The following is a 13775-nucleotide window of genomic DNA, read 5'->3' on the forward strand; positions in this document are numbered from 1 at the left end:
CTGGCGCTGATACAGGACTCCACTTGTGTGCGTTCTCTCACATTTGCATAGAGGGAAGAGAGATATAACTGAAGAAACGGGTGGCTTTGCACATAATTCCGAAGCAATGCCAGTGACTGATTGTGCTTGGAACACAACATACAGAAACAGGCTTCCTTTTCTCTCTACGGACCGGTTGGGCGCAGAGGAATGGTAGGAGGAACCAGCTGGGGAACCCCAAGGGAAGGAGGCTCAGAGTCCAGGGATTGGTAGGACAACAAGGAGTGGTCAGAGAGAGAAGAGTGGGAGGAGAAGGTGTCAGAAGCTGAAGAGGTAACAGGGCTTAGTGATCAGGAAGAGTCTGTGGCAGAGAGAAGCCTGGAATCAGAATCAGAATCTGCAGCAGGAGAGTAGGGTGTGGGGAGGAGGTGGCAAGAGGCAAGAGATGAGTCAGGCTGGAGAAGAGACATGGGTGTTTCCCACTCCTGTTGCGACCAGCTCCTCTCCTCCACTGGTCTCCCATAACCTGAAGAGGTATGACAGGCAAGAGGATGGAGCCTCAGATTACCTGGAAAGGAACCAGGGGAGGAGGAGACTTAGGGAGCTGTGGGAAGGCCCGGGGGTAACCTGAGCAATGTGGTCCAGGTCCAGTCCCGAATCCAAGGGTTCCACGAGGAGTCAGTCTGACAGGACCAAAGCAGGACACGAGGCAGGAAACCAGGCAAGGTCAGGCACAGGATCACAGGCAGGTTCTGGCAAACAGCAACATTGCTCCCAGAACTTGGGGCAGGGTCCAGCAGCCTTTTATCTCTCTTGGGGTAACGGCCGGTCGTGATCCCCCGGTGACTCACCTCCCTGTCTCGCCCGAAGGCGAGCACTCCTCCTGCGAGTACTCAGGTCTCTCCTTTTCTCAGACCTCAGTCTCTGCAGCTCGGGAGACGTCGGTGGGTTACTAGACCCAGGGGCCGCCTCAGCCTCTCCCTGGAGAAGCTGTAAGTGATGGCCCAGCTGAAGGCAACGAGGTAATCCCCACATCTAGAGCCAGGGCAGGCTCAGGCCCCTGACTCGGCCCAGCTGGTGCTTGTTGCAGGGGAACCTGTGCAGACTGGGGCTCTTCAGAATCAGGCCCCAGACTAGGTTCAGCTGCCACCTGAGGCAAAGGATCCAGTGCAGACTGAGACTCCTCTGGCTCCAAGTCCGAGCCCGAGTCCCAGGCCATCACAACAGGGACCTTCAGTAGTAAAAACTGGGAGTAATATCTGCTACTCCCTGTTCACTCACTGGCTCTGTTGGGCACAGCAGAAGGTGGAAATGACAATGTATTGGAGGAGCAACAACTACCAACAGCTACGCTATCAGTGAGGAGACTAGGCTCACTAAAGGAGGAGAACCAATCTTGCCCAAATCCTCCCCCTGTCTTCCAAAACTGCCACCCTCTGGGAGGTGAATGCCAATGTCAAGCAAGATATTCACTGCCATCTTTCCTTCACAATTATTTTATTGCTTATATGAACACCTTCTCACTTTTCCAGTCAATTCCGAGCAAAAGGATCAGCGCAGGTCAGCTTGCTGGGTTTCAACCAAGTGGAATTTCCCCTTCCCAGGTACAACAAAGGCATCCAGCAGAGGACTCAAAGGTCAAGAGCTGTCACACGGGCTTCTTTGTGCTGTTGCAATTCTGCCTCTGGTGCATATGCATATTTCCTGAATAATAATGATCTCTCCCAAAGATCTCCATTTTTAAGTGATGGAATGTGTATTCTGAGTCAATACCTTGCTGTGGTGGGTCTTCAAACAAGATGGTGAGATGGTGTACAATATTCTGGAGGGTATTTTAACAAACAACAACAAAACAAAACAAAAACAGCAGCTTGCATTTTTCTGAAAAATTTCTTGTCTTAGAAATACCCTTTGGAGAAGCAATCATTGGCTTCACTGAACAGTTTGACATTAATCCATAGCCTGGTCTTCACTAACTTAATGACCTCTAGCTGTTTGGACTACATTCCCATCAGCCCCAGCTGATGTGGTTGTGCTCTGTGAACAGGATCTAGATTGAAACATACAGTTGTGATTGTTGGGCCCTTTCTGCTTTCTGTTTTCCCAATGAAAGCTTCTTCCTTCCATGTGCTATTGACCTCCAACACTGCTATTTCCTACAAACAGTTTTGTGGGGGAAGTCAACAGGGAAATGACACAGAGGCAAAGTGCTAAACACTCCATCTGTGCCCTAGTCCTGACCTACATTATCACACTTCTGGCATTGCTGTTAAGAGAGACAGAGAGATGAGAGGATCCCAGGACCAGGGTTCTAGCTGGAGCTGATCCTACTGTTGGGCAAAGGGAGGAGGCCACATCAGGCAGCTGATTCTGGGTGTCACATAAGGGCAGCAGATGTTCAGCTGTGCATTGCAAGAAGTATCTGGTGGAGATCATAGGTGTAAAAGAGAAGTATAATAAATGTAGGTATCAGAAGGAGAGATTTTGGATTCAGGTCTCCTGCTGCATAAAAGCAAGAGGAACAAGTACAAAGTTTCCCCAAACTATCATTACTAATCCAATTTATACCCTGCAATGAAAGGGAGCATCTGAATAATGGCTTGTGGGAAGCTAGATTTACTGCTTTTGATTGCCATACTCATCTCTTCCTACATGGGGGGAAACAGAGTGAGGAATCGGGAAAATATTTGGCATTTAAGAGCAATTTCTGAAAGGCAGAAGAATGGATTTAGGGAAGCAAAAGACAGGAGCATTTCCATAACTGAGCCACACAACGGTTGGATCTCCTGTCTCTGTGATTACCTATTACCTACAATTCATTTGTGACATTTCCTCCCCCTTGATGGTGAAAAAGCAGCTGAGTCCTCAACAGGAACTTCATCAAGAGTGTGAAGTAGTATAACAATGTTCTGATGATGCTGGCAGGACCTCTTGAACTGAAGCTCATCCTAAAAAAATATGGATCATATATACCCTTTGGATGTCTCAGGCTGGCATATAAATGAAATTGGCTGCTGTTGCCTGCTGCTAATCAGCGTCACTGGCTGTGCCACAGAGTTCAAACATTAGAGGCAGAGACAAAACTATTTTAGAACGTAAGAAGAGTCTGTTAGATCAAGCCAGTGGCCCACCTAGACCAGCATCCTGTTCTCACAGAGGCCAACCAAGAAAGAAAATGAAGATAGCAATTTAGTGGCATGAGAAACTTGTTGCAGATTTCAATATTGTGTTGTTCGAAGTGACTGGAAGCACTGACTCCTGTTGGAAGAAATCTTTCTCCATGCCCACAAAAATATTATTCAATTTTCAAATTTTTTTACTGGCAGAACTCTTCAAAGCAAAACATAAGCATCAAAGACACAGCCAAGATATCCTTAGAATGTCTTGTGCTGTGCAGCACAGGCTCAGCAGACCTATAAGCAAAGTTTCCTCTCTCTTTAAGAGCATCCATTTCCCTGGAGCTGTTTTCCTCAAGAGCTTCATTTACATTTTCTGTTCCTTGTGGCATTCAGAGAAAGAACTAACTGCCACCACCCTTTCAAGATGGCGAATTTGCAACTCAGTACCTTGGTCACCTGATCTAAGATGACAACAGTTTAGAGTAACAGAAAACAATTTTTTCCTTCCAGAAGCACCTTAGAGACCAACTAAGTTAGTTATTGGTATGAGCTTTCATGTGCATGCACAGTTCTTCAGATACACATGTATCTGAGGTCTCTAAGGTGCTACTAGAAGGATTTTTAAAATTTTGTTTCGACTATGGCAGACCAACACGGCTACCTACCTGTAACTAGAAAACAATTGGTAGGTAATCACTAACCCATTTAGGAGCTTAGAGCCCCTTGGGAAAACTACTGTGTAAAACCCCCAATGTTAGCAATACACATTTAGCCATTTTCCACTTTAAACCTTCATTGATACACATATATCTCAATTAAATCTATTATACTTAACAAATCTGGCTTAGAGAATGAGCTGGTTGACCACCTAGGATGCCCTATCTATTCTTAAAGGCTGATCTTTAGCTAATTTGTTGCTTGCTAGTGCAGCAAAGTGCGTACAATCCCAGAAGTGGAACCAGACCTGAATTATAATCCAATCAGCTCCCTACCACTGGATGAAATCCACCGCTGTGCCAACCCTGATCAGTTACCATGCAGCATCTGCTTTAAAACATGTTATATTTATTTTTATTTAGTACAGTCGTACCTTAGATTCCAAACTCCTTGCGAGTTGAACGTTTTGGCTCCTGGACGCTGCAAACCTGGAAGTGAGTGTTCCGGTTTGCAAACGTCCTTTGGAACCCGGACGTCCGATGCAACTTTTGCGGCTTTTGGAAGTCGAATGGACTTCCAGAACAGATTCCGTTTGACTTCTGAGTTATGACTATATTTATTAGTTGCTTTTTTAAAAAAGAAACAAAAGCCACTCAAAGCTGCTCACAGCAATAAATAAATATCACATACTTGAAAACCAGCATAAAAACAAAACAAGGGGGGGAGGGCATCCAAAACGCATTCATATATATTTTTTAAAGTTCTCTGGGAAGAAGGACTGTTAAGCTACTGTGGGGATTGCAGCCTCTCATCACCCTTAAGAAATAACAGCTCCAGGGATTCTTTGGGGGGAAGCCCAAAGTGATGTAACAGTGCTTTAAATGTATGGATCAGCTGTGGCCTGTCCCTTCCACGTCACGCAAGACGTGGCCCTTAGTCATGGGCTGCAGCTGTCCTGGCCTTACTCCTCAGTGCTCACCCCTTCCCTTCTCTCATTCTCTCAGCAGGCTTTTCAGAGAGAGAAGTGGTCTTTATAGCACGCAAAGCCCAATAATTACTTATCTGGGTTAGTCACTAAGTAGGAAGAGTGTATCAAGTTGTTTAGGTCTCTGTGCAACCTGCTATTATCTCTTTCAGTGGGACGCCTGGATAAAAAAGAAGGCTGTGTATCTCTCTCTGTGTGTCTGTGTGAAATTAACTTGTGTGGGGTTTAAGAAAAGTGAATTGCATTTGCTTTACTTGACAACCTTTTTCTTAAAACCAGTTTTCTGATAGTGAACCAAATAAAAGAAATGCTTTGGTTCCATTTCCTCAGTGTTTCCACTATCTGGCAGCTACACTTTCTCCTCCCAGATATTGCAGGGCCAGCGCTCAGTTCATTGGCCAAGATGCTATGCCTTAATATACTAGATATGAAATGAAGTCTTCGTGATAAACTGTACAATGCAGCATTCAGAACACTGGACATTCCTTTGCAACAGGAACACAGCAACATGTCCTGAATGGACAAAGAGGGCATTTGAAATGAACCCTCCAGTGGCCTTTTGTTATTTTTTTGTTGTGTAATTTTGTAAGGGGGAAAATATTGGCTATTTGCAGCATTCAGCTGTGTAGGATGTAGGACTTTATTTATTCACTGATGTCTTGTTCCATTCTGGCGGCGTCTGGTGAATTAGTGGTTTAATAACCCAATGGCGGGGGAGACCTTATTTTTTCAGAAAACATGGTGCTTTTTGAGAATACAAGAAGAGCTTTGCTGGGTCAGGCCAATGGCCCATCTGGTCCAATCAACTGTGCTGACCCTGAGGAGGGCCTGAATGCAAGAGCACTCTCCCTTCCTGCAGTTTCCAGCAACTTTTGGAACAGAAAGTGCTTCCTTATGCAAAGTCTATCTGGTTCACTTCATACCCTGAATAGAGATTGATCACCAAGGTCTTTGCCATAACTTCTCCATGAGATCCTTTTAAATGCAGACACTAGAGATTAAAGGTAGGAGCTTACTTCATGAGGGTAAAGGTAAAGATAAAGGACCTCTGGAAGGTTAAGTCCAGTCAAACATGACTATGGGGTTGCTGTGCGCATCTCGCTTTCAGGCTGAGGGCGTTTGTCCACAGATAGCTTTCCGGGTCATGTGGCCAGCAGAACTAAACTGCTTCTGGCACAACAGAACACTGTAATGAAAACCAGAGCGCACGGAAACGCCATTTACCTTCCCACCACAGTGGTACCTATTTATCTACTTGCACTGGCGTGCTTTTGAACTGCTAGGTTGGCAGGAGCTGGGTTAGAGCAACGGGAGCTCACTCCATCACTGGATTCGAACTCCCAACCTTCTGAGTGGCAAGCTGAGAAAGAGTCCAAGATCATCCAGTGAGTTCCATGACCAAATGAGGATTAGAACCCGAATCTCCTTGGTCACAGCCAGGCACTCTAATTATTATACTGCAACTACTCCTAGTGGGGTGTATTCCTCAGTTACACAGAAAGCTGCCTTATACCATTGTCAGACCACTGGACCACCTACCTCAGAATTGTCTAGCAAGTGTAGTCAATACAGTGTCCTCCAGAGGTTGTACAACTCACATCACCTCACATTTATATACCAAAACAACCCAAAACTTCCAAGCAGGTTCTAGAATGGGTCCAGTGGCGTAGTGTGGGTTGTCAGCACCCGGGGCAAGGCAAGTAATTTGTGCCCCCTAACCCATGGATTTGCGCCCCCTAACCCTAACCCCCAGATGTTGCGCCCGGTGCGGCTGGCCCCCCTGCACCCCCACGCTACGCCACTGGATGTGTCAACACCTTCCACAACATCTGGGGCACCAGATGATAATCATTGTCTGCTGCAGGAATGCAGATCCTGTGTCTCTCTAGATTGTACTGCACTCCAGTTCCTGTCATTCTGATCATAGGGGCTGGGAAGGATCTGAACTGGAGTCAAACAACATCCGGAAGGACACAGGTTCCCCAAATCTGAACCACTCCAAATCCCTCTTGGATGTGTGAAAACACATTCCTGGTTGTATGAATCCTAGCCCTCATAACTGTGCACTTTTTCAATTTATATTAAGACATTTTCATTCATCAACCAACCTTTGTGCCACAGAGAAGCACAAAATTTCTCACAAGGAAGGAACATCTTTCCCATGCTAGAAAATTGCCGGCATAGCTTTTAAAATAAAATTAAAACCTCATCATTTGAACATGAAGTCCGTGTGAAATCATTGTGGAAAATACTGGAAAACACAGCACAGCATATTTCCACAGAAAGTGACCTTAAATTCCTATAAATCAGTGTCTTCTATTCTCTGTGGAAACTAAAAAAGAGGAAGATTCGGTGATTCTTGATTTTTCTTTTCCCTTTTCTTTGTAATAGCATTGAATCAGCTCTGACTCAGGGTCAAACTACACATTACATTAAATGCATAGTGTGCAGGACCACATCAGGATCAAATCATATAGGGAAGGAGAGCTTTGATTCCAACAAAAATTACCCCACATGCAACACTTAGCCTTTGAAAAATGCCCCCTTAAGTGTAACTTGACCCTCAGGAGTGACTATTAGAAAGACAGACTTGGCCACTTAACTATGGTCCTCCAGATTTTGTTGGACTCCTCTTCCCATCAGCCACAGCATGCATGATCAATGGCCAGGAATGATGGGAGGTGTAGTCCAACAATATATAAGTGGGACACAAGTTCCCTGTCACTGCTCTAGCCATATATATTTAACATTACTAATAGTAGGTAGCTTATAATCGGGCATGAATAATACTTTTTACATGAACTTTAAACACACACGCACCAGTTCCTGAGCAGACTAGCTAATCGTACAATAAGATGCACATTTTAATGGCATTTGACTCCAAGATAAAAATACTTCCAAAATGACACTATACATCCTCACATTATGAAAATTGACTTCCTGACTTTGCCTTGTTTTGGTAATCCCATTCTCCTGAGTCTACTTCATGGGCTTTGTTTCGTGGCAAATGGCAGTTTCTATGATGATCCAGCCCAACCATTTAACAAAACAGTAGCCAAGATCAAGGAAAAGAGGGAGGAAGGAAGAAAAGAGACAACCCAGATATGAGAGACATTTTGAAAAGATATTTCCAGGACTACACCTAAAGACATGTCTGCCACAGTGTTGAAGAAACTGGAAAGCCTAAGGCGACCCAAAACAGCTTAATACAATTCGCCTGTCCTTGTCTGAATTATGTTTGGAGTCTGAAGGAGTAGGGAGAGATGATAGCAAACAAGATATTGCAACGCGGCAACTGCTAATGGTCTGAACATGGAAAATTGGAAGTCAGCCATGGACAACACAGTTACGTCAACTATTCTTCTGTGCAGGAAATAAAACACTCTCCGAAGAGACTCCAGAATATCGTTGCCAGGCTGCTCTTACCATCTCCCAATGACTTTAAGCCTCAAAGAGCCCCGCTGAAATGAAATTACAAGCTTCAAACATGTGGGCCTGCAAGGTGTGTGTTGACAGGTCCTCTTGTAACACAAAGCACACAATTCCCCATGGAAGTAGACTGGGAAATGTCAAAGCGAGAACCTACAGAACATAGCTGTGGAAAACTTCTCAATCTTAATATACTAGATAGCAAATTGCAAAAAAGACAGTTGTTTTACGGATCATGTGCTACATATATTTTAAAAAATTAAATAAACACATAATAGTTTTCCCAAGTAATGTGTGATCTGAAAACGAGAGGGCACTATTCTTTTGACTTCCCTGCTGCCCTCTCCCCTAATCCGACTCTCGTGGTCTTTACTGGAGTGTAGGTCATCCTCCCCTCGTTTAGAGTTCTCTCTGCAGTTCACCATCAGTTCTCACTCGATCTCAGAGAGCAAGTCACGTGCCTGAAAAATTAAGCACCCCCCCATCTTTGCAGAGAACTCCAGCAACTCAGAAAGCTCGTCTCATAGCTTGTGTAGGAGGTGGAAAGAAAAAGTGCTAAATATGCATTCAATCCTGTGAATGCTCTTCACACAACATGCCCTAAAAATATATGCTAATTTACTGAATAACATGCTGTACGCAGCTTAAAGAAAGGGTGTCTCTCCAGGCCTTGGTTTATGGGCAGCCCAGCTCTTTAGGGTTACTGTACTCTGGTCACATCCACACCATACATACAAAGCACATAGCTTTCCCCAAAGTATCCTGGGAGCTGTAGTTTGTTAAACGTGATGGGAGTTGTAGTCCAGTAAGGGCTAAATTACAGTTCCCAGGATTCTTTGGTGGGGAGAGCCATCCACTTTGAAGTAGATATGACCGCTCTGCTTCTCCATGGTTCAGCTTGTGGGCCGCCATTTTGAAAATGCTAATAGCTTGAGGGCTGAGCCCGCTGTGGTTCTGAATCAGGAAGCAGGTTCTTCCTTTCTCCAGCAGAACCCAACCTCTATCAAAGCATGCGCTGTGAAAGGGTGCATGAGCAGATTCGCTTGATGCAGGGTCACAGTCCTTTGGTGGAAATCTCTAGAGAGTGAGTCAAGCCCTGCACTTTTTGAATTCAGGCAGCCATTTTCCTTTTTCTTTTGTGGTTTCCCTCCACACATGGGACTTCAGGATTAATTGGTATTCTCCACTTATTTCCCCATAGACACTTGCAAAGGTGCTGACTTTGAAAGTGCTGGTGGTTGAGAAATGCTGGATTGCAATGGGCAAAGGAAGACAGGTCACCAGACAGAATGATGCCAAGCATCTGCCAGGTGAGTGACCCTGCCTACCTGTCAGGCCTGGCGAGGGTGGAATCTGGCCTGTTGGTCAGATCCACTTCCCCACCTGCAGATAATACAACACTGAAATGCTGTTTCTTCTTCTAGGATGGAGCATGGGGCTTATTTTTCTTTGCCAGCCTTCTGTGGAAACAGGAATATCGCATGAAAGGACCCAGGATTCTCTTGCAGCCTAATGTGCCAGCAGCTATGCCTGGGGACTAAATAGACTCTGAGAGAGAAGTTATACAACCACCGATCAAGCTGAAGAACACACTTGAGCCTCCACAATTGTAAACCTAGCAATTTGAAGTATTGCTGGGTGTGGTAATAATAATAGTAATAGTAATAGTAATAGTAATAATAATAATAATAATAATCCTTCTTCTTCCATCTATTGAACATCATGCCAATTGTCTCACGGCTGAATCACCATTACAGGGACTGCCCTTTTAAAGCTGTTTGGAGTGGGGTGTGGAAGACGAACAAAATCTTCTCAAAGTCTGGAAATAATCCTTCTCTAACTCTGTAATAAATCCTTCTCGTGCTTTTTCAACTCCTTCCCCCTCTCCCCCCCCCCCAAGGCAGACGTTCTGTGTATATATTAGAAGCTGATCTGATCTCTTTTAAAATTATGCCTTGAGAGCTCTGGACAATGAAAATACTGTCCACTGGGATCTAGCAGACGACCAAATAATTAAGCTATTGTGACATGTGAGTGCAAAAGCTGTTAGAGGCGGATGCATTTATCTTGCATTGTTGACTCACCTCGTGAATTCATCCCGACGTAGGTTGAACAAGTATTTAATGGAAGATTGGTATAATCCTTAAATAAGGATAATGAATCAATGTTTCGAGGGGGAATCAGTTGCATTTAAGATTGATTTTATCAGTGATGGGACTAAAGCAACATACCTTCTCTACCTTTCCTGACTCCCCAGTTTGTACTTTTCTTGTCTACATATAGATGTTGGAGGTAATATACAGATATATTGTATCTAAGCACATAATTATTCAAACACCCCCGCAAGGCTGAGCGGTATTACAATTCTCATGTTGCTGATGAGGGGGTGGGAGGAATAAGAGACAATAATGATTTGAAGCCACCTTGCCATTTCAGAACAGGAGCAAGCCCTGAGTGGGAACTTCCCAGACTACAGCTCTGTCTCTCAAACATTGTTTGTGTATACGAAGTGCCCTCATGGCTACTGTATTAACCTAATTCTTTGCATTTTTAATATTTTTCTTCTACTTGCACATTCCCCACTTATGTTAATAGCTTGCTCGATGAAGATCTCTGGAGAACTCAGTAGTCTGCCATACTTTTATGACAGAACTTCCCAAAAGTTCTGCACCCTTTCCAGCAACAACATCCAGAAACCATCCACCCACCAACTTGTGGGATGCAGCTGTCAGATGTTGAAAAGAACTCTGATTTCCAAGTTGCCAATAGTTTGGAATGTTGCTGTTAAATTGTCTTCATATTGCAAACGCAAATTTCAGCCCAATTTTCTTTATTACCACGTCAGCTTGTTTAAAGATTTGGCTTAAACCCAACAACCTTCAGAATGGCTCACAATTGCAGAATCTAAATACAATAAATCACAGCCAAAAACGACAACAACAAAATAGCCAGGAGAAGATCAGATCAGAAGAGCCAAAAATGATATAGTAGCACAATTAATTTAGCTGTCCCAAAACCTGCCTTAAAAGGGCTAATTTTGATCAACAGTCATGCAAACTTCTTTGCTGAAGACATACTGGAAAGTCGGGGAGAAACTCACGTTTTCTAAGCAGAGGGAATTTTTTTAAATGTTCCCTTTTCCTTTTAATTGGGGGAGTCCATCCTACAGGGAGCCCCAGTGAAGGTTGACCACGAGAGTGAGGCAAAATGAGGGAGCAATTCACAAACACACACTGTTGTCTTCCTATTTCTTTACTATACCAACATGAGTATGTTTTCTGAGAGCCATGCACATAGAATGAATAAGAACATCCTTCCTGATTCCAACATAATTTCAAGTATTACTTGTGTGAAAGATGCACAAGTAATAAAAAAATACAGAGAGTGGCTTTCTTCTTAACCGCGAACCACCAGGTTCCCTAGTGGTTTGTAGCTTGTTCATTGTAAATGTTGGAAAATGGCATTAGAAAAGAGCTTAAACCAAATGCACGGTAAAACAGAGTTTCCTTTATCAAAAATAATAATAAGTGGAGAAGTACTGCAAAAAAAAGGCCACTACAATTTCTCTGGAGAGAAGTTACTTACAACAAAGCTTTTATAGAAGACAAGAAACTGAAAATGGAGTTTAACATTCTCAGAGCAGCTTAACAATCCATCTCTCTTCCCAGTGAAGTCTGAGCCCTGCGGCTCTGTGAGATGAACAGTGAGTCTCCTAACTACATTCAGCACCCTTGACAACTAGGATTGTTTAGCAAAAGCTTAAGTTGTTTACAGTGGTATAGTCCTGCTTTAAATGCCTCGTGGGTCATCTTCAGGAGAAGAAAGCCACTTCCACCCTACAGAGGAAGTGGGGTTGTGGGCTTCACGGCCCCACCATGCATGCTGCAGCTGGAGCCCAGCCCCGCGTGATTGGGGGATTCCCAGCCGTGTCACACCCTGGCCAGCCAATTGGCTGGCTCTGGGGGTGTGGCCTGCCCTATTTAAGGCAGGACGCGGCCAGGAGTAAACCCTACACAAATCCAGAGTAAAGTCGTTAAGACCGTTGCAAAGCGCCTTGTACACCTCTCTCTGCCAAGCTGCTGTGAAAAGTATTGCTCTGCTTTCCTTTGAGCCACATCAGCAAGGCTGAGAAAAGGGTCTTGTGGTCTGGGCAGTCTAGAACCTCCATACACACTGCCACGGCTTGCACCCCTGGGGTGGCCACTTTGGTGCTGTTAAGTCAGCAAAAACAATGTGAGAGGCTGCCATCATGAGTGATTGGTCTTTGCAGGCTGTGATTCCCCAGCAGTTTGACTTTGGCCCCAGAGGCACACTCCATTATCTCTCAAGACAGACAGATGCCAACAACAACAACAACCAATGTATAGTGCTTATGGGGTCTAAGACTGGGCACACTTTGTATTAAACCCACACTCAGAAACGACGCTCACCTCTGAGTGTGGGTGAGCCAATCACTATATTGGTCTCACAGAGACCGATGTGAAGATAAAACTAGGGCAGAGGGACAGAGAAGAAGCGTGTGTGTTGCCCTGATCTACTTTAAGGGTGAGATATAAAAGCGTGAAATATTAAAAAAACATGTGGTTGGCTGTCATAGCGCTGTGTATTGTGCTGACTCAGACAGAGTATATTGTGGGATGAGGTAATGCTTAACACAGTTCTTTGAAGTGAGGGGTAGGGCAACACATAATAGAATGGTATCCCATCATATGTTCAGCAGTTACCTGGACATAACAACAAAAACAGGTAGTAAAAAATGGGATGGGGTGGGGGCTTAAGTTGTAGATAATCTTAAAACAAGGCTGTGGACTCCAAATCCCATCAACCCCAGCCAGTGTTGTCAGTGGTCAAGTATTATGGGATCGGTAGCCCAATGACATCTGGAGGGCCACAGGTTTCCCCGCTTATGCATAAAAGGCATAAAAATACAACAACAAAAATCAGCATAAAATCCATCCCTCTCAGATTTACAGTAGGTAAACTAACCTGTTTGGCCAACTGGTCCTTCTTGCCAAAGCCAGTGGCAGCGGCGATATTTCCGGCACCTTCCACTGTCTTTTGTGCCACGGCTGTGACGCCAGTCACTACAGCTCCTCCTACGTTTGACACTCCCTCTTTAGTTTTCTCTGCCACTGTGGAAAAGGCAAAAGGCAAATCCCCTCAGGTTTCGGTTTTGAGGTAAACTTGGCCTGCTCGCAGCTCTCAACATCGTATAAAAGCAAGTTGGCTCTGCGTGAGTCTCCCTTCAGGAAGGTTTCTCCACAAGACTCCATGGTGTGTGGGACCCTCCCCCAGCACCACACGCTGTGGCAGCCCCTAGTCCAGACCTGCTGGCCTGAACCCTACCTTTCATTGGGTTGCAGAATCAGTGACAGAGCATGTAACTTTGCATGTGGAACCTCTAGGGATAGGCAAAGGTAAAGGTAAAGGGACCCCTGACCATTAGGTCCAGTCGTGGCTGATTCTGGGGTTGCGGCGCTCATCTCGCTTTATTGACCGAGGGAGCCGGTGTACAGCTTCCGGGTCATGTGGCTAACATGACTAAGCTGCTTCTGCCGAACTAGAGCAGTGTACGGAAATGCCGTTTACCTTCCCGCTGGAGCGGT

General features: G+C 44.7%; 1 protein-coding gene across 1 annotated transcript in view; it reads right to left on the reverse strand.

The window, feature by feature from the left end:
* SNCA (synuclein alpha) overlaps nt 1-13775 on the reverse strand; it is a 60081-nt gene that overhangs the window by 16185 nt on the left and 30121 nt on the right. Inside the window, exon 4 of the mRNA XM_081925492.1 lies at nt 13156-13301. Within this exon, the coding sequence (XP_081781618.1) occupies nt 13156-13301 (146 nt within the window). The remainder of the gene's footprint in view (nt 1-13155; nt 13302-13775) is intronic.

The sequence above is a fragment of the Podarcis melisellensis genome (assembly GCF_964234715.1).
Source record: "Podarcis melisellensis genome assembly, chromosome: 9".
In the NCBI taxonomy this organism is placed as follows: Eukaryota; Metazoa; Chordata; class Lepidosauria; order Squamata; family Lacertidae; genus Podarcis; species Podarcis melisellensis.